Here is a 22154-nt window from a genome sequence, read left to right on the forward strand (position 1 = left end):
AGACCTGAACTTAAGGAAGGTACCAACAAAATTAAGCAAGATATCTTCAATTCCTATTAAAAGGCTTTTACAAGGCTTTCTTGATAAAAATGGTAGAATGTCTGTTTGACACACAAAGCTAAATGTGCTAGTCTAAAAAATTTTGTCGTCCAAAGTAGTTTGACATTAGAGCTCTCCTTCAAAGATTTATATCACAGTTGCTGGCAACGTCTTGCTTAAGAATATAGCTAGGCTCCTTGACTGACTCGGATCACCTAAGATCCTAAAGTATGTCATCAAAAGAGAACCAATACTGCAAGTTGTTATGTAGATCAAGATGGCCTAATCGAGATTGGCAGCTCAATGATTTACGAGATGGTGTACCGCATAAGCCAGCTCTCCGGAGAGTAACTTTGGTTATATTACTTGCTCAGTATTCCCAAGTAAAAATTTGATTATATTCTCACATTCAGAGATAGATCACATATCCAGTGAGGGCCCTCATTGTGAGGGTAGAAGGGAAAGATTCTTCTTGAGGGTTTTCCGTGCTCGCCAGTGAACGGCTGCTGCAGTTTCTGATGTTCCCATCTGTGCAGTAGTTCAAAAAGGAATCAGTACTAGATCCTTAAATCTCCACAAAGTGAGAACATAATAAATAGCAGCAAATACATTTTTTCTACCCCTTTCCCCCAACAAACACCCAACCCCAAAAGAATGAATAAACAAAAGGCAAAGGAGGATAATTCTTGAATACGTCACTATTAGTAGATCATCTAACAATGATTATATTAGACGAATGGTATATTTTTTCCAAGCACCTACATCAAACTGAAGACTGCTAAGATGTGTGAACTGCCTCATCTAAAATATAAAATATTAGAGAGGACATTAGTATTTTTTTTTTTTTTTTGATGTTCATCATGCACCATTACGTGTGGGCATGGTTCTTTATCATGAACCAATTGGAAATAACTGCTGATGTGTTGACGACAAGACTTAAAACTCATGACCTTTATACCCATGTCAAGATGTGTAAATCCCCTCATTTAAAAGCTTAAATTGTAAGAGAGAAGACACCCTAGATGTTCATTTTAGGTCTACAATCGGAGTTGAAACAGCGAACCCCTTTTTCCTCTAATTCCCAGCACATCTCAGGACATTTTTATGCTATTTGTTCTAGTGAAAAAATTATGTGCTCGCCGAGGAGAAGGAAACAGAGCTTACCTTGACTTCCATATTATAATAGTCTTGCCACAATCCGACATCCTGATCATAAGTTGTAAGTGCAGTTTCAAACAATTTTCGGGCATTTCCAAGACTAGTCTTATCTCCACTAGATGCAAGGTTCAATTCCAGCTCAATGCAATTTCTATATAAAGAAAGTCCTGGATGCGGTAAAGCAAGAAATCTGCACAAGGCAGTCAAACGTCAGTCTGAACATATACCGTTATTGCTCTTTAATGAACAAATGTAACATCATCTAGCATCTGAGCACCCCTAAAATTGATCCCACATCGGAAGAAGTTTTAATTAAATAATACTGGATAACAAAGTCTAAAGACTGAAGAAAACCCGTATATCTCTCAACACCTGCAAGTCCCTGAATTTAAAGAACCCAATATCAAGTTTGAGTTTTGCACCAAGAAGGAACAAGGTTAACCTTCCTGAAACTAGTAAGAAAGTGAACTAAATGGTACCTAATTACCTGAACGGCTAAACCAACTTCAGAAAACAATTGATTAGCTAGTGCAATAGTGAAGTACCATGATTGGTTTCATAAAGTGATCCAGTTAGAAAAGGGCTCATTTTGTAGACTGTGGGCTAGAGATAGATGTCAGCACATTTTTTTCCACGCTCTTAAACAAGTCTGTCTTCAGGTTAACGTACAAGAACACATTCACCATAACAGAATAGTTTTATCAACAGATGTTTGCACTATATATACATGACAATAATCAATCAGCAGTAGCATACCTCTTATATAACTCTCTAGCACTCCCAAGTCCATCCCTTTGCAGAACAAAATTGATGATGGCAGAAGAGAGGGAAAACCCATCATCACTTCCACCATCTTTGGCCAGTACAGTCTTAGAAGTCTCAACCAACTTGTCAAAGAACTTTTTATGAGTGGAGAAATATTTGAGTGCCTGCATAATATGTAATGTAAATGGATCTTAATATTTCCATTGGAGTAAATGGATCTAAGAAGTCAAGCAACCTAAATATCCCACTCTTTCGAAACTAGTAAAACTAAAGCATAGAAGGAAATCAAATAGAATGGCATGTAATAGTATTACTCAAAAAGAAAAATTAAAATGCTTTATAAGGAGATTCTTGTGCTTGATCAAAATACCATGGATCTTGCTCCTAGAGGTCCTATTTTTTTTTTTGGGGGCTTAGCTAGAGCTTCCATCCTAACAACTACTGAGAAAGAAATTAATGTTTCTGTTGGGTGATATCAGTTTAGTCTCCACATAGACAAGGACAAATCCTGCACTTTTTATGAATGCTACTCTATGCCAAAGCCGACACATACAACAGTGAAACTGCGTTGCCTCATGCATCCGTCATTTACTTATACATCTCTAACATGCTCAACAATGTAACATGCACTCACTCAACGGGATCAGCCAACATAAAAACAATGCTCAAACTTGCATTATATATGTAATCACATGAAGCCCTCAATGGATGTTTCCTATTCTAATAAAGCAAAAAGCAAATAGAAAAACGAATGACAGTGAAATGGTGCAGCCATGTGCATGTCTCCACCACTGATGCATCTCTAACATGCTCAACATAACATGCACTGAGTGAAATCTGCTGAAACATAAGCACAGCCCAAACTTGCATCTTATATGAATTATTGTATCAAGCCTAATGCTCGCAAAAAGAATCTATGCAAACAGCGGGTTTTTTTTTTTTTTTTTTTGAGAAAGGTAACAGTTAATTATCAGTACAAAGATAGTGAATTTACATGTTCAAAAAGAAGTATAAAATGTATCCTTGCTCAGCTTACAAGCACTCTATAACATCCAGTAAGGATTCAGCTTCATCTACATAATTTTCTTTACACCAAAAATGAAATAGCAGAAGAAATATTGATATATGCAACTGGAAAGCAGGATCATATATCACAGCTAAGACAGAAGGAGCAATAAAGTTGCTATCACCATCTTATAATGCATGACAACGGATCCTTTTTTTTAATAGGACATGACAAAGAATCTAAGCAGGGAAAGGTTTAGCTTTGACCTACCATAAGCCATATAGTTTCTGCTTCTGATATGGGAACTTTCAATAAAACGTTTCTCAGGGTTTGAAAGATAGAAGACAGAGCTGTCTTATTTGGAGTACAGTTCTTCTGGATAAATCTCATTTCTATTGAGAACCGTAAAGCCCATAGCTGTACTGCTTCTGAAAATTTTCCAGAACACAATTTCTCCGCCAAAGTCTTAGCTTCATCTACTTTCCCAAGTTGCAGTAGAAAAGAAACATGCTGACAAGCAAGATCCTGTGTGATGCACCCCATGGTTTCAGCCTTTTCATATACTACCAAGAGATGTGAAATAGGATCCATAGCATGACTAGCTGCACTGAAGTGATCAGAAGATTGACTCCCCTGATTTTTAAAATGGATGACATCCATCAAGAACTTTGCATAACAATCGAACATTGAGGCTGAAGGCACAATTTTTAAACCTTCCTCATAAACCTACAGAATCATTGCAGGTAGCCTTGTCAGCAGAGTACAGATATAAACCATAAAATAGAACTGCAGATAATGAAATCTCTAAACCCCTCCCCCAACCCAAAACCCACAAAAAAGAGTATCAGAATTTGTCAGTCCAGATCATACAGCTGCCTGCACCTGTTAATGAATGGAGAAAGTGATATAGGATATTCTGAAAAACAGCGGTTTACTACATGGGTATGGGTGTGGGTGTGATCCGTACCTGGTCAACCAATTTTGGGTACTTTGACCAAAATGAAATCAAATCATAAAACTATGGTGAAATTGAAGAAATTGTAAAAGAGTGAATCAATATTTTCTCCTCAAGCTTTTCCACATTATATCTGCAAATTTGGGTTTTATACTCTATTTTTAAACTCGTATCTTAAAATTTAGATCGGAATCCGACCTCTAGATCCACCCGTATCCGACAACCGAGTCCGAGCAAGATATCAACTAGTGCAGAAAAGTGAATCAAATCATAAAACAAGATATCGTAACGATTCATGTGCAACCAAAGACTTTTGGTAGATGTCATCTCATTTAGGCACCGGAAAAATATACAATTGTCCTGGACAGTAAATTCAAGTAGTACGTTCTGTTGCACATGAAGGAGGACACTCAAAAGGGTAGTTCCAGAATTTATGCTTTTTCTTAGAATGGAGAAATGGAGCAAACAATGACTGAGGATTATTAACGAATAAAGAACCTTCATTTCCAAATAGCAAGCCTAAGTTGCTGGCAAATAACTGTCCTTTGACGTGATCTTAGACATGCCAGATCCAGAAGTTATCACATTAGACAGGCAATATCGGGATTGGATTATAACATCAAAATTGAACATGTGGTCAACTAAGATTGAGTTACCTGAATTGCTCTGCTTAATTGATCAGCTGTCATTGCTTCAGTAGTCTCTGGATCATTAAAATCAATCACTTCCTGTCTTGCAAGCCAATCCCAATATTTTGGTTCTTTTGAGAAGTCCCTTTTCATATCAGCAAGTATCTCATTTCGCATATCTTCTGAATGAGCTAAATCTGTTGCTTCTAGTATCTCAAGAAACTGTGTTCTTAAACTGAAACTGGAAGGGAGGGCTTTAATAGAATCACTGTAAACTGTCTGAAGAACACTTAAACCTTGTTCCCTAAATAAATCTAATTTCTCCTTTGAGTCTCCATCGTGAAGATTGGATAATTTATCATCCTCTCTTTTATCATCAAGGGTCATAAATAATTCCTTGTTCTCATCTCTCCACTGTTCCTCTTTAGCATTTTTGTCAGAACGAGCCAGTGTTCCCTCATCTTCTCCTAGCACAACTTTCCGAGCCTTTAATTTATTTAGGTATGTAAGCTCCATTCGAAGATATTCTACCCACAGTTCCTCAGAAGTTGGACATGCTCTCAAGCCGCTATGCATTAGGGCACGAGCAGCAGCAGCATTTAAGTTGTTATCGAATTCCCAAGCTGCAGCATATATCCATACTCCAGGCACCTTAGGATGAAACCTAATTGCCTGCGCAAGGGCCTATTGAAGAACAATATAAAAACAGCATAAGATACCCGAGAGCACAGTTTCTTAACATTTAATGATTTGACACAGATTATGCCATCTCTTAACTCTGACGCTCCAAATCCTACTTGAACCATTGGCAAGTTATCTGATTAAATATATATCTAGCATATAGTAAAAATCCTCGGTTAGCTATTGGCCTAATCTTTTCACCTTTCTCCACAACCATGCACCCGAGTTAGACTCTAGCAGGTTTTAATTACAAGAGAATTTGGATACGCTTTATACAAGAATAAGCTTTCAAAGCTCTTTTTCAGTCAAACAAACAAGATTTCGATTTTCAGAGAATTCTGGGCCACTGGAATTCATAAATATAGGAGGAAAATCAACATCACATAGATTTTGCCGTTTGACCATGGTGCAAATCAGCAAATGATCATATGCAAGTGCATAAATACAGGTAAGAGAACCCATGATTATAAAATATATATTGTTTGTTAAATCCCAACGAAAATTAAAGAGTTAAAAAAATAGAAACTTGACCACAGAATAGACTTAGTAAATCAACTTTATAATCAAGGTTTAGTGTGTTGGACTGCCATGGTCTGCTACTATATTAAAAATACACATTTAAAGCTGCAGCTTTGGACTTATATGTAGAAAATAAGTTCATCAAACTCACCAGATTGCACAAGGTGCAAAGCTAATACATTATGGACAGCCCTCCATGCTTTGCACTAATACATTACGGACACCCTCAATGCTTGACAAATGGAACTTTATTAAATAAAGGACATTTCAACAGTAATAAAAGAAAAATAACCGCCTTTCCATTATACTAGTTAACTCATCTTAAGCTTTTTATTTCCAACGTTTTAGAACTTGTTCGCTCTCTAACAAGATATATAAATCTCATCAAGAATAACCAATCAACTACGCCTCACTGCCAAATAACTTTGTTCTATCATTCCAATAGCAAGGAAATAACACACGTATTAGCTTTGGTATTATCAATCCCTTGTTTAGTAGTGTTTTTCAACCTATGTATAGCTAATACATGTATTAGTTTTTTTGAGATGGTCTTAATACATGCATTAGTTATACATAGCAACATGGTATTAGCAATACAAGGGTTATTAATATATGGATAAGCATGGTTAAATACAGAAATGCCCTTAATACACCAAATCAAACAGTGGATAAGAAATAATCTCCGCATTACTAATCCACCATGTTCAGTACTCCCTCCGCCGCAATTTACGTGTCTTACTTTCCTTTTTGGTCGTGCCTCTTTCTATATTTAGTAAGTTGACAATTCAAAAATACTACATGACAAGTTCATAACCACAAGATTCAAAAGACATTTTAGTATCTTAAACACATCTTTAATTTCACTGGGTTGTTGTTGTTGTTGTATACACATCTTCAATTTAGGACCACAAGATTCAAAAGTATCTCTTCATTTCTTACACTTCATGCCTAGTCAAACTAAAACACATAAAATTGGGACGGACTAGCAAATAATAGAGAAAGACTAACACAACATTCAGAACAAAATAACGTGATAACCGAAAGTTGTGTATGCATATGGAATAATAATAACATGAAACTTGAGCTTCCAAAATTAGCAGGTTTCTGCAAAGGTAAATGTACCTTCTTCATTCTGCCATTCCTTCGTTCCCTACAAAACTCCAAATACTGAAACCAAAGCTCAATATCTCCCTTAAACCTACTCGTCGCCAATCGATAAATCTCAATAATCCTTGAAACTCCAGCATAATCCGAAACCGACTTCTTCAACTTCCTATCCCCAGTTTTCTTCATCATAACTTTCTTACGTAGTTGTCTTAGAGAATCTAGACTTTTTTCGTAGTCAATGTATGCTAGGAAATCCTGTTTCAATGGACTAGGTCTCTTTAACCTGTACTCAAATTTGCGGCGTTGTTTCACTATTTCTGATATTTCGTGGCGGCTGAATAGGGCGCGTTTTTCGAGGTCGTCTAGTTCTGGGAGCATACGCTCAAGCTTGTACTGTACCACATCCGCCATTGTTGTTGATTTCTTGTTTCTCTTCTTCTCAGTCCAGTTACTGCACAACTGGAGAAAGAAAAGTTTGCAGTAGAAACAGAGACACAGAAACGGGAAGGAGGAGGGTTTAGGAAGAAAGAAAGCTGGGCTGCACTTGTTTGATTTGTAATCTTAGCCCATTAAAATGAAGATGGGCATGGCCGAAGCCCATATTCATTTTTCGATTATTTGATTTTGTAGAACTAAAATTAGACTTTTCGAAATCGTCTCGTCATCGATTTCTCTTGGATATCGGTTCAATTAATTTTTTATTTTTTTTAATAAAAGAACATTATGTTATAGTCACTAGTAAAAGTTAAAAACACCATATTATGCATACTTCTATGGGACTTTGACAAAAATTCTCTAGACATTTATACTATTTAAAGGGTGATGAATCAAGAAAACATGAAAGACGACAAGAATAAAGATTGAGCCCACTATTTTACGATAGTGTAAAACAATGTTAAGCAAAGACAAAAGGTATAATTTAGGTCGCACGACGGGAAAAAATCAATCACGATGAGACTCAAGAACGGAATCTACTAAGATTAAGTATCCAATAAGATAAATTTAAAATCATACGAGAAAAAGGATATTTAATACTTTGTAGCTTTCTATCCAAGATCGTTGGAATACCTTGTAGCTTGCAAGCTAGTTACTACTCGAGATAATAAAACTAATTTAATTTCAATAGGAGTAGTATAATAGGTTTCAGCGTTGGAACTTTAGGTGTTAATGATATATGTTGCCGGCTTGCAGTCGTTTTCATCATCCCGAACCCATGGCGAAAATTTTAATATTTTATTATATCTAAAGTTAATATATAGAATATATTTTATACATATAAACTTATTCGGTACGGTTCGGTCAGTTAAATCGGTTTTTTTAAAACCATTGACACCCCTACCGACTGGTGTTTCATTTTTGCCCCCTAATTCGATGATTTTTAATTTTTGTTACTGCTTCTCATTTAATGAAAATGTATGGGCCAAAGTACCCTTTTTCGCTGGTCTATGAAACCAGAGATTCTAGGTTTGTTCCACGGCAGAGGTGATGAATTCGCTATTTTCTCACCAAAAAATAATAATTCGCAAGGCATAAGTTTAGAGAACATTTGCCTTGTCTGTCATAATTTTTGCAGAAATTAAATTTTTCAGGCATAAGTTGTGTAGTGCCGGGCAAGTTAGTTACTACGCAATTTATGCCGAAAAATTTAATTCCTACAGAAATTATTTCAGACAAGGAAAATTTTCTATAAATTTATGGCTTGCGAAATTAGGTGGATAGGCCGATTTTTTTTTTGTTTTGTTTTTTCGATGTCTAGGATATTTCTGGTCACTTTTTTGTTATTTAAGCTGCCGAGGGGCAAAAATTAAAGACCACCCCAAGATAGGGGCATTTGTGAGAATAACCCTATCCAAGCACCTTCAGCACTTTAAGTAACAAATAAGTGGCCGAAAATACTCTTGACACCAAACTAACAAATAATTTTTCACGGGATATAAATTTATATGTTCGTATCATAATATCCTATAAGTTATGCGTATGCAGGGAGAGCATAGTGTATTTCCAAAAAGAAAAACAATTCACAAGCCCATATATATACTCGACCATCCCACATTAGCTACCAAGTTTTTTTCTCTAAAGAAGATAAAGAACATATGCCCCCAAAAGCATGACTCCCCAAAAGCATAACTCCAGTGTCTGAACATTACAAGAAATTCTGAAAAATACTACAAACTTATATTGCATAACTTAATTCCTATAGAACTTATGTCAAGCAAGGTGAAAGTTCAGATTCTGAAGATAAAAACACAAAACTTACGCCAAGCGAAGGTGTCTGGATAGATAAGGGTACCTTCATCCAAAAAAGGTACCAGGTCTGGATTTGGATTTAGTCAAATGAACTGATTGATTGATAATATTTTAGACCAAATCTATTTAATTCATTTTTCCATTTCTGATATTATTTTCTGCGCAAAAATATTAATTTAAATTAAATTTTGCGAAATAAAAATTCGCAACAGTCATTTCTTATTTTTGGAAAAGGCAAGGCCTTTCTGAACAGACACCATACCCATTCTAAACATGTGTTTTTGCTTAAAACAGTGGTTATATAAACAGAGGCAATGACTCATTTTCTGCACTGAAATTTTTTTGAACTTTGGATACTTTCCTACAAATAAATTATATCGAGTCCTTGTGTGATTTGTTGCCCAATTTGAGTTCGACGAAATTGTAGGTGTTTGAGGTACCGCTACTTCTTCGATAGGTATATCCGTTTTATCCTGGGAGGAAGTAATCCATAACCTCGGGTACAGTGAGAAGATTAAATTCCTTAAGGACACACAGTGAATTCTGTGGTCTTGAATATTTTCCAATTTTTTTAATTTCACCTTTTCCAATTTCTGGTTTTATGGTTTTTTGAACACAGTTTTACTAACAAGCTTAAGGAATTTAATATATATTTCTGTGTTCATATCTCTTTTGTTTTGGAGATTAAAACCTTCTTGGTTTTCTACTCCCATTGTTGGAAATTAAAATCTGCTGATTTTTTACTCCAAATTTAAATTTCGGTTTGAAGAAATAAAATCTTCACCATTTTGTTTTAATCTGTTTCTGTAAAAACTTATTCAGTTCGAAGATTTAAAAACTTCACCTTTTATTAATTTTTCTGTTGTTCATAATCAACAGATATGACAGGAACTGAAATCCTCGTGGTTGGCTCTACAAGCAATGTTGCCTCCTCCAGTTGTGTTGCACCGGCTCTGGCAGAGAAGCCCGAAAAATTTACCGGGATTGATTCCAAGCGATGACAACAAAAGATGTTCTTTTATTGAACTACTTTAAGTCTGCAAAAGTTTATTAAGGACGACGTTCCGGTTTTGTCGGAATCAACACCTGATAATGAATATTTTGTTGTAACCGAGGCGTGGAAGCACTCAGATTTTTTGTGTAAGAATTATATTCTTAGCGGATTGGAGGATGATCTTTACAACATCTACAGTAATATGCAAACTTCGAAAGAACTATGGGATGCGTTGGAAAAGAAATATAAAACTGAGGATGCCGGTTTGAAGAAGTTTGTTGCAGCCAAAATTCTGGCCTATAAGATGGTAGACAACAGGTATGTCATATAGTGGCGGACCCAGAAATTTGAACAAGTGGGTTCAACCAGCGACAACATTGTAGCAATAGTTGATACTAACAGTGACCTTAGACACGATAAATGAGCACTATTAAGACACTAAATGTGCTTCTAATTTTCATGGTAATCATCATATTTGGTTTACAATGTGGTCTAACACCAATGTAGTCTTTAGTTTATGCCTATATTATTAACAGATCAACAAAGCTACAAAAATATTACACCACTTTTCAAAAAAGAAATATGCATGTTACAAGTTATAAACTTCTTAAATCATATTATTAGTTTAAATAGTTTCACAATGCATATATTCTCAAATACATAAATAATTCAATAAAAATTCATTAAGTTTCAGTCATTATGCATCTTCAAATTTTATATTTTATTTTAAGCATTCAATTATGAGATTTATAATTTAATATTGTTTTTAATTAAATACCAAATTTAACAACTTAAGCACAAAATTAGAACAATAATAATGAATAATCAATTTTGAAACAAGAAGTAACCTAACCTTATCTTATTTTTTGAAAGCAAAAAGCAGCCTATTAGGCTAACGAAACACAATAAATAAATAAATGATTTCTCAACTTATTAGAGTCACAAATAAAATACTAGTACTAATTACTAATCTTATTAGAATAATAAAGAGAAAATTACATTGTATGTTCATTGGGGCAACAATGCTACCAAAATTGACCCATTTTTTAAATTCTTACAAAAAATGACCCAAACTTTTCTCTCTCTTACTCTTTCTCTCTCTGCCTTTGTATATATGTTTGTATATGTTGGTATAAATGTCTGTATATGTTGGTATAAGTGTCTGTATATATTTGTATATGCCTATATATGTTTGTATATTTTGGGCTATTTTTCGTAATGTAAGTTTTAGGCTATTTTTTTGCAATGTAAGTGACCAACTTGTATATTTATGAAATTTTCCCAATAATAAACCATAAGTAAAGTAATGGAGTACAAGTATATCAAAAGTAATGTCACAAAGAGAGAGAGTGGCAATTACGTTATGAGTATCAAAAAAGCTGCGCCGAAAATTCTATGTTAAGCAACCTACACCGAGAATCGAACATGCGACCAACCAAAAGAGAACTTTGAACCCACTTGTGCCGCTACACCACAACTTCCGCTTGCTACAAGTGGGTTCATTTCTTTTAGATATAATAAAATTTCATTTTGTCAGTCAAATTAACATGTAAAATTAATATTTTTTCCGAACGAAGTGGGTTCAACTGAACCCTCTTGCAACAAGGTGGTCCGCCCCTGATGTCATAACCCAAGTCCAAGAGCTGCAAGTTATAATACATGATATCCTTGCTAAAGGTATAATCCGAATTAATGTTTCTGTTAAAAGTATTACTTATGTTGCTAATTACGAATTTGTAATTGAAGGTTTGGTCATAAACGAGGCGTTTCAAGTTACAACGATGATTGAAAAATTGCCTCCTTTATGGAGGGACTTTAAGAACTACTTGAACCACAAGAAAAAGGAGATGAAACTCGAAGATCTCATCGTTCGAATGAGGATCAAAGAGGATAATAAAGTTGTTGAAAAGAAGACACGTGGAACCTCAGCAATTATGGGAGTAAACATTGTTGAGACTGCTCCAATGAATCAGAAAAGAGGAAAAAGTCTTTAGGACCAAAGAATTATCCCAACAAGAAGAAATTCAAGGGAAACTGCCACAACTGTGGAAAAATTAGACACAAAGTTGTAGAATGTCGTGCCCCCAAGAAGGAAAAGAAAAAGGGTCAAGCTAACATGATTGAGACAAATGATGAAGTTGATGACTTGTTCGCTATCTTTGTCTGAGTGCAACCTAGTGGGAAATCCTAAAGAGTGGTGGATTGATTCTGGCGCCACTCGCCATGTTTGTCGAAATTTGTTAGAGAAGCATTTGCTTTATATGCTCCGGCTGGACCCGATGAGACCATTTTTATGGAAAATTCTACAACGGCCAAGATTGAAGGTTATGGAAAGATACTTTTGAAAATGACTTCTGGCAAGGTAGTGACTCTCAACAACGTTTGTCATGTTCCTGAAATAAGAAAGAATTTAGTTTCTACTGCACTACTCGTCAAGAACGGGTTTAACTGTGTTTTTGTTTCAGACAAAGTTGTAATAAGTAAGAACGAGACGTACGTAGGAAAAGGTTACCTTACAGAGGGTCTTTTCAAACTGAATGTAATGGCCGTTGATAATAATAAAATTTCTGCTTCTTATTTACTTGAGGCAAATGATTTATGGCATTCATGTTTAGGACATGTCAATTATAGGGCCTTGCGAAAAATGATTAGTTTGGAAGTATTGTCTCAGTTTGAATCCAACCAATCAAAATGTTAAATATATGTTGAATCTAAGTATGTTAAGCATCCTTATAAGTCAGTTGAAAGGAATTCAATTCTTTTAAACTTAATTCATACAGATATTTGTGACATGAAGTCAATACTATCTCGCAGTAAGAAGTATTTCATAACTTTTATTGACAATAGTATGCGATATTGCTATGTTTATTTACTTAATAGTAAAGATGAAGCAATTGAAGCATTTAGGCAATACAAAAGTGAAGTTGAAACTCAACTTAATAAAAAGGTTAAAATGATAAGGAGTGATAGGGGCGGCAAATATGAATCTCCTTTTAAATAAATATGTTTGGAATATGACATTATCCATCAAACAACTACCCCTTACTAACCATAATCTAACGGAATTCTGAGAAAGAAAAAATAAAACACTAAAGGAGATGATGAATGCCTTGTTAATAAGCTCTGGTTTGCCCCAGAACTAGTGGGGGAAGCTATCTTAATGGCTAGTCGAATACTCAATCGAGTGCCCCATAGCAAAACACAATCTATTCCATACAAAAAATGGAAAGGAAAAAAGCCCAATTTGAAATACTTCAAAGTGTGGGGCTGTTTGGCCAAAGTGCAAGTTCCTAAACCTAAGAGGGTAAAAATAGGACCTAAAACTGTTGATTGTGTTTTCATAGGATATGCCGTAAACAGTAAAAAATATCGATTTCTGGTTCACAAATCAGAAAATCCCGACATTCATGTGAATACGGTAATTGAATCAGATAATGCTAACTTCTTTGAAAATATATATCCATATAAAAGAGAATGTGGGTCCTCTAGGGAAGGACCTAAGTGACCTCGGGAAGAAACAAAGGAGGATGTTCCTGATGAGGAAAATTCAAGACGTAGCAAACGTCAAAAGATATCTACTTCATTTGGACCAGATTTTCTAACGTTTTTGTTAGAAAATGAGTCTCGAACGTTTCAAGAAACTATGTCGTCCTCGAAGCTCAATTTTGGAAAGAGGCAATCAATAGTGAGATAGAATCCATATTAAACAACCATACTTGGGAGTTGGTTGATCTTCCTCTAGGGAACAAACCTTTAGGTTCCAAATGAATTTTCAAAAGAAAAATGAAAGCCGATGGCATTATTGAAAAAAAATATAAGGCAAGACTTGTTGTCAAAGAGTTTAGACAACGAGAAGGTCTTGATTATTTTGATACTTACTAGCCGGTAAAGAGGATTACATCCATTCAGGTGTTAATAGCATTAGCTGCCGTGTACGGTCTTGACAAACTTTTTAAATGGGGATTTGGAGGAAAAAATCTACATGGAACAACCCGAAGGGTTTGTAGTTCCCGAAACAGAGAAGAAGGTGTGTCGACTTGTTAAATCCCTTTATGGACTAAAACAATCACCCAAATAGTGGCATGTGAAATTTGACCATACGATCCTGTCAAATGTATTCAAGATAAATGTGTGTGATAATTGTGTTTACATTAAGAACACTTCTAATCAAATTGTCTTTGTTTGTTTATATGTAGATGATATGTTGATAATGAGTAACGACATTGCTAAAATAAATGCTACAAAACGCATGCTTGCTAGTAAGTTTGATATGAAAGACTTCAGAGTTGCCGATTTAATTTTTGGGAATTAAGATCCATAAGACTCCTCAAGGTCTAGTATTGTCTCAAACTCATTATATCCAAAAGGTACTGGAAAAGTTAGGTGAAAGTCATTCTCAATTGGATTATGCCAGAGTGTTGGGTAGTTTGATATATATCATGAACTGTACACGACCAGATATCGCCTGTGCTATAAGTAAATTGAGTCGTTACACAAGTAATCCCGACCAAAATCATTGGCTAGCAGTGAAACGAGTTTTAGGGTATTTGAAACATACTCAAAACTTTGCTTTGCATTACAACAAGTATCCTGCAGTTATTGAAGGATATAGTGATACAAATTAGATCACCGAATCAACTCAAACTAAATCCATACGTTTTTACCATTGGTGGAGAAGATGTGTCTTGGAAATCATCTGAACAGACATGTATAGCCCGCTTTACAATGTAGTCTGAGTTCATAGCTTTAGACAAAGCCGGTGACGAAGTTGAATGACTCTAGAATTTCTTAGAAGACATACCATTTTGGCCCAAACCGTTGGCTCTTATAGGCATATATTGTGATAGCTAAGCGGCAATAGGAAAGGCCGGGAGCATTATGTATAACGGAAAGTCTCGTCACATACGACGAAGACATAATGCCTTTAGACAACTTACTCTCTAGTGGAATTATCACAATTGATTACGTAAAGTCAAGAGATAATGCGTCGGATCCACTAACTAAAGGCCTAATTAGAGAGGTGGTTGAAAAATCATCGAAGGGAATGGGACTATGGCCGACTACAAGTGATCGACGGTAACTCTACCTAGAAGACTCGAGATCCCAAGATCTAGGTTCAAAGAGATCAAAAAAAGTCATTGATGACGGTTCAACATTGTCTAAATAATTTTTTTTTTTGGCTCATTCTCGTGATGAGACAATGTTCAATACCAGGATAAAGCATCAAGGCTTTTTAATGGTTTTTAAGTTTGATACGGGGTATATCAAATAGTGTATCTACGAGATAACACATTTAGGAATCACCTATGTAAGTGTGAAGTGGAAGTCGCTTTAAGGAGAATTTTGTAAGGCCAATTCTCTACACACTTATGAACCAGGCAGTGTTCATGGCTGAAACGAACAAAACGATGAGAACCAAAGACGGTTAAAGGGTTAATTGTGAGACATATGCTTGTCTAGGTATACACCAAAGCTCGACGGTTCAAAGATATCAAATCTACCGATTGACAGAGTATATCCGACATATGTTCACTACGGAAACTTCAAAGATAAATCTACTTATCCAGATGCGATTAATCCTTGCTTACGAATCACATAGTTTTTTATGCGTGTTTTTCATAATATAGCCATTCCCCATTCATGTGGGGGATTGTTGGGCTTTAAAGACCCATTACGTGGTTGAGCTTTAAAATAAAGTGGTGTGAATGAGAAATGGAGGGAAATAGAAATGGAGGTAAGTGAAATTTGTTTGAATTTCATTTGTGCAAAAGCACTTTCTGCAAATGCACATTGTCCCACATAGGTGAGGGAAAGCATTTGTTATGTGCTTATATAGAGAGACACTTCCCCTAGCTCTTAAAGAGTTTAGAAAAGGACCTGCCCTCGCGCCGTCGTCGTCGCTCGGCTTCACCTTCGGGTTCCGCTTCGGTCAAATGATCTGATTGATTGATAATATTTTTAGACCAAATCTATTTAATTTATTTTTCATTTTTGATATTTTTTTTTCGTGCAAAATAATATTTTAAATTAAATTTCGCGGAAGAAAAATTTCCAACGGTCATTTCTTATTTTCAAAAAAGGCAAGGCCTTTTCGAACAGACACCATACCTGTTCTGAACAGGGATTTCCGCTCAAAACAGTGGCTATATAAACAGAGGCAATGCCTCATTTTCTACACCAATATTTTTTTTTTTAAAATTTGGATACTTTCCTACAAACAAACTATATCGAGTCCTTGTGTGATTTGTTGCCCAATTTGAGTTCGAGGAAGTCGTAGGCGTTTGAGGTACTGCTACTTCTGTGACAAGTATATCCATTTTATCATGGGAGGAAATAATCCATAACCTCAGGTATAGTGAGGGGATTAAATTCCTTAAGGACACACAGCGAATTATGTGATCTCAGATATTTTCCAGTTTCTGTAATTTCATGTTTTCCGGTTTCTGATTTTCTCGTTTTTTGAATACAGTTTTTACTAACAGGGAAATACTGAACTATTTCAAAAAGTCTTAACTACTGCTTACAACAGTTGCTGGTTTAGCCCATATTTAGTTTCAAAGTAGAAAATATATATTAACAATGGGCTATTTTCTGCTTAATATGTATTAATTGGAAAGAAAGATAAAAAAAAATATCTAAATATCACAAGCAAAGACTCTCTTATTCACCAGGCAACTCAACAAACAAAAGAAAGAACCCTCACATAAGAACCGAAATGAGGAGGCTGTTACTTTCTGCATCAAATCATTGATCATAAGCCAATAAAAGCGTCTAAATCTTTTAGCAAAAGAAAAATACTTGTTGAAGTTAATGATGTGGCTAATCAGGTCGACTGGGAAGAGAAAACTTATTCCTGAGCAGATAATAGCTCATTTTTAATTCTAAAATAGATTTTTTTTTTTTTTTTTTTTTTGGAGAATGTCAAACAAATCGAAGCAAACTTGAGATGTAAAATTCTCACAAGTTGTTGTAGAATCTAATCCCCTCATCAAGGAAAATTTTCTCCTTATTTCATACAAGGAAAATATTTTGTTTAGCTCTTCGAGGGATCGATAAACAAAATCTTGTTTGAGCGAAACTTTCAAACACGTTTTTTAGTGTCTTTGAAACAAAAATGTTTCTAACTTGTACTTGTCATATATAGGATGAACGTAATGTCATCGTGTTAAAAAAAATGGCCGCACTTACGAGATGGCGAATGAATCGATCATCAGGAAGTAAATGAGCTATAAATTAAGCTAAGAGAGTATCTTATGCATGCCAGTTTGTTTCTCTCAAAAGTGCCATTGATTTACTTCAATTTCACGGAAAAGTAGAGAGTAAACCAAACATTTTAATACAATATTGCCAAGTAAAGAAATATAAAAGTGTCATTAAAACTTGCATAATCAGACAAACTACAAATTTGACTCATAAGAATTACTAATTCATGCAAACCATAACCTACTTGAAAGAACAATAATTCTCCTACTTAATTAGTAACTGCAATACGAAGTTACTATTATTTGGTGGAATCTAGTAAATAAAACTACTATTAGTAACATATCATATGAAGAATTACTCAAGGTTTTTGATTTCCAAGTGCTGCATCGTCACCTCCTTCACCTTGGCCACCAGCAAATGCACCATCAGCATTAGGAGTAGTACCTCCATTGTCACCACCAAAACCAAAACCTCCACCATTTCCCATGCCTATAGTTGACCCGAAACCCGATCCACCGCCAATGCTGGACCCGAAACCCGACCCACTTTCAAATCCAGTTCCCGCTTCAGCTCCAGTTCCAGCTCCAAAACCTAGTCCACCACCACCTAGGCCACTTCCCCCACCAATTCCTCCAAAAGGACCAAAACCTAAACCCGGACCTAGACCAAATACGGGCCTGCCAAGCCCGTGACCGCCAAGAAATGGCGGTAAAGGGTGACGAAAAAATGTCTTTTGTTCATCTTCAGGTTTTGTAGCTTTCATGGAATTAAGGCTCCTTGCATTTGTGGATAAAACAAGTGTACAAGCAACAAGAACAACAATTAGGAGAATATTGGTTGCCATTTTTAGTAGTGGTTGATAGTACTGGATGGGAGAGTAAGATGTTGTGATGAGCAGTGTGAGAACTTTGAGTTTGGAAGCTCAAGTTATATAGTAAGGAAGATTAATGTGAAAATTAGGAAGATATTAACTCATGCATTGCGCGTTATTGACTAATATTTTGTTTACAAAAAGCCAACTATACGTCCACACCCTCTCAACATTCATGATCAACCGAACTCTTCCCTACAGCAAAGTGATTCAATTATTTCTTTAATTAAATGTACGTCTTTATGCATATTCGTCTTCCTTTTTTTTTTTGTTCGGGTGTTATATTTTAGGTTTCATCTGAAGAAGCATTATGAAGATTAATTAAGTCGATGCTATATTGAGTACTAAAATGCTACGCAAAATGAATCGGATTCTACTAATTATTAGGGAAGAACAATGTGTTTGAATTGTGTGACCAGTCCCATCCACTAGAGTAGAAATAATTTAGCATAGTTATATTAGAGTCGTCAGAGTTAATAAAGTTTAAGTTTTACTGGCATCCTTTATCAAATAAATCTTTGCGTGCTGTAACGAGGGGTGTACAAAGTAAACCGATAAATCGCACCAAACCAATAATCGAATCAAACGGAGAAAAAAATCCGACTAGCGATTTGGTTTGATTTGGTTAGGTGTTGGAAAAAAAACCCGATCATAATTGGTTTGGTTTGGTTTTAACTAAAAAAAGTCAAACCGAACCAAACCAACCCGACATTACATGTATATAAAATTTTAAAATATTTTATACATAAAAGATTTACTTATAATGTAATTCATTAATATCTCTTAAGTTTTTTCATAATTTTTGTCTTTTAACATATTATTTCAAGTAATTTGGACTTAAAATTTTGAATGTTCCAATAAGATTTATAGCTCATAGATGTTAGTAACTCAAAGAAAGTCAAAACCAAGTTAATATTAATGCTAACAAAGTAATTCAATCCTAACACTGGGGATGATAATAATATTGGATATATATCTATTCTTTAGTTTTGCATTGTTAATTTAGATAATGAAATGACATAACTTAATTTCTTTTTTATTTATCATGTAATTAATACCTACTAGCCGTACTTATTTTAGCATGATTTAGTATTTTTATGTAATGATCATTTTCATTATGCCTTATTAATTAGCTAAATTTATTTTATGCTATTTCATTATCTTTTTTGTTGAATATTTTATTACAATGCCATCACACATTTCACATTTTTGTTATTTTCTTAAGGAACACCTTAATTATATAGTTGTATATTACAAGGACTAAAGAAATATTTGAAGTAAAATTTATATTTTGTATAGAATTTTTTTGGAAAAAAAAAAACTCGAAAAAAACCGAGGTCGCAAAAACCCGAATTTTATTGGTTTGGTTTGGTATTTGAAAAACCTGAACCAACCCGGTCCATGTACACCCCTAGCTGTAACCATAGACAAAATAAGTGACATGTCGAAGATATAATTAACTGAATAAAATTTATCATCTCTTACTATTTAAACTTTTAAATCATGATGTAATCATCTACTTCGACAAGTTGTGTATACACACATACATTCAAAAGAATAATATAATTTCACGTATTCTCACCCAATTTATTTCCTTATTGTACCAATTTAAAGTTACTAAACTATTTTTGTAACAAAAAAGTCACTCAATTTTAACTAAATAGTATAGAAAGACACTAGTTTTTTTTTTTTTTTAAATTAAAAAAGGTCATTTAACTTTACCTAGGTAAAATATAGAAAATGCCTCCTTTGTTTTCCCCTAATAATTTTATGTAATAGTTAATTAGACAAGGTTGAATAATTTAGAGACTTTCTGGTAAAGTTGGGTGACTTTTAGGATCTCTCTTTCCATCTTAAGTGGAGCCCAAGACTTTTGTAACCCCAAAATAAATTTTTGGAATCAAAATAACCCATTAAAAAAAAAAAAAAAAACCTAAATAGGCTTATCGCACAGATTATGTGCGTAAAAGGACCAAAGTGTAGTTTTTACACTAAAGTTCTTTTATGCACATAATCTGTGCGTAAAAGAGGTCGGGTCACCCACCCCAACCTTTTTTCTTTGGTAATCAAACTGAAAATTAAGCTTTTTTCCATACTTTGACTGAAAATTAGTCACGTTTCAAAACACCGGAATATAAATATTTTATATAGAACTTAATATCTTTTTTAGCGTACAATAATGTCGGCTCATTACATCAGGTATACATATATATTTGGATCGTCGTTTTAGGGGCTGTAAAGTGCTCCGAAGTACGTTTGGAAACTTGTTATCTTTAAGTTTTTTTGGTACTTTGACTGAAGATTAGTCACGTTTCAAAACGTCGGAATATAAATATTTTATATAGAACTTAATATTTTTTTTAGGGGATAAGGCACCATAACCCCCCTGAACTATACCCGAATTTGCTACGACACACCTTACCTTTCCTGTGGTCCTATTACCCCCCTAAACTTATTTAAAACGGAATAATTACCCCCCTAAAAGCTCGATGCCCACTTCTCATATGGGAGAGTGACATACACTCTCCTTGCCACATGTGTATTTATTTGTTTTCTTTTTTTTTTTTTTTAATTTTTCACCTTACGTGTCAATTTTTTTTTAAAATAAAAATAAAAACTGAATTTTCATTAAAAAAAATGAGTTTTAAAACCCGTTTTTTTTTTAATTTGAAAATTTGATTTTTTCTAAACCCATTTAAAAAAAAAAAAAAAAAAAACTAAAAACTTGGATTAAAAAACTGAATTTTCTTTTAAAAAAAAGGATTTTTAAAACCCTTTTTAAAAAAAAATTGAAAATTTGTTTTTTTTTTAAAACCCGTTTTTGAAAAAGAAAAAAAAACTGAAAAATGATTTTTTTTTTTTAAATATGGAAAAATGGATTTGTTAAAAATATGGAAAACTTGATTATTTTTTTAAAATGTCTTAAAAAAATCTTGATTTTCATGATTTCATTTTCTTAGGACACTTTTATTTTTCAAATAAAATCCGAAAAAGTGTTTTTCTTGCCAAAATGTGAAAAAAACTAAATTTTTATAAAATTTTGAAAAAATTAATTATTTTCTTAACATGTGGAAAACCCTTTTTTTAAAACTAAATGTGGAAGACTAGATTTATTTTCAAATTTTAAGAAAATGCAGATTTTTAAGGAAAAAAAATTAAGTTTTCCATATTTTTTATGTTTTCACTCTCTCAAAGAGAGAGTGAAACACACTCTCTTTGCCACATCAGCGTTTAGGGGGGTAATTATTCCGTTTTAAATAAGTTTAGGGGGGTAATAGGGCTCAGGGAAAGGTAAGGTGTGTCGTAGCAAATTCGGGTATAGTTCAGGGGGGTAATGGTGCCTTATCCCTTTTTTTTAGCGTACAATAATGTCGTCTCATTACATCAGGTATACATATATGTTTGGATCGTCGTTTTAGGGGTTGTAAAGTGCTGGTATTAAGTACGTTTGGAAACTTGTTATCTTTAAGTTTTTTTGGTACTTTGATCAAGATTAGTCACGTTTCAAAACGTCGGAATATAAATATTTTATATAGAGCTTAATATTTTTTTTAGCGTACAATAATGTCGTTTCATTACATCAAGTATACATATATGTTTGGATCGTCGTTTTAGGGGTTGTAAAGTGCTCCGAAGTAAGTTTGGAAACTTGTTATCTTTAAGTTTAATTGTCATATTTTATAGGGTTTTAATTAATCTAGGACGTCGCATGAGTTATTAATAATCGACAATAAATACTAAAATAACTAATTATCATTAAAAAAAATAATACCCAAAAATATATATAATATTAACATAAAATGTACATTTTATTTACAAATACACAATCTCCTAACGCCTAAGGCCAACCCCACCACCTTCACTATCATCAGGACCCTCTCTCCTCCTCTTAATGACAGGATGATCTATGCCATTATCATCCTTTCTTCCCTTCTTCAGGCCCTGGGTGAAAATATGCTTCCTGTGAGAGACGGCGGCGG

At 34.3% G+C, this 22154-nt stretch overlaps 2 protein-coding genes across 2 annotated transcripts; both read right to left on the minus strand.

Annotated features, from left to right (window-relative positions):
* Positions 1-371: 371 nt before the first annotated feature.
* On the minus strand, positions 372-7407 carry LOC132050146 (uncharacterized). Its single transcript, XM_059441224.1, has 6 exons — positions 6875-7407; positions 4580-5236; positions 3239-3694; positions 1954-2126; positions 1204-1387; positions 372-567 (listed from the first exon to the last, which is right to left on the minus strand). Exons 1-6 carry the CDS (start codon positions 7268-7270, stop codon positions 481-483), a joined length of 1953 nt encoding a protein of 650 aa, XP_059297207.1. The 5' UTR covers positions 7271-7407; the 3' UTR covers positions 372-480.
* A 10045-nt stretch (positions 7408-17452) lies between these two features.
* On the minus strand, positions 17453-18216 carry LOC132051084 (glycine-rich protein 23-like). The gene has a single exon (XM_059442377.1). It carries the CDS (start codon positions 18145-18147, stop codon positions 17662-17664), a length of 486 nt encoding a protein of 161 aa, XP_059298360.1. The 5' UTR covers positions 18148-18216; the 3' UTR covers positions 17453-17661.
* Between the last annotated feature and the right edge of the window lie 3938 nt (positions 18217-22154).

The sequence above is a fragment of the Lycium ferocissimum genome, chromosome 3 (genome assembly GCF_029784015.1).
Source record: "Lycium ferocissimum isolate CSIRO_LF1 chromosome 3, AGI_CSIRO_Lferr_CH_V1, whole genome shotgun sequence".
Taxonomy (NCBI): domain Eukaryota; kingdom Viridiplantae; phylum Streptophyta; class Magnoliopsida; order Solanales; family Solanaceae; genus Lycium; species Lycium ferocissimum.

Bases quoted from the DNA above. Each gene is read 5' to 3' on its own strand.
- LOC132050146 (XM_059441224.1), bottom strand. From the start codon at position 7,270: ATGGCGGATGTGGTACAGTACAAGCTTGAGCGTATGCTCCCAGAACTA. The intron at 5,237-6,874 runs GTACATTTACCT...GTTCTTCAATAG, and splicing joins GGAATGGCAGAATGAAGAAG to GCCCTTGCGCAGGCAATTAG. The intron at 568-1,203 runs GTAAGCTCTGTT...ACTACTGCACAG, and splicing joins ATTATAATATGGAAGTCAAG to ATGGGAACATCAGAAACTGC.
- LOC132051084 (XM_059442377.1), bottom strand. From the start codon at position 18,147: ATGGCAACCAATATTCTCCTAATTGTTGTTCTTGTTGCTTGTACACTT.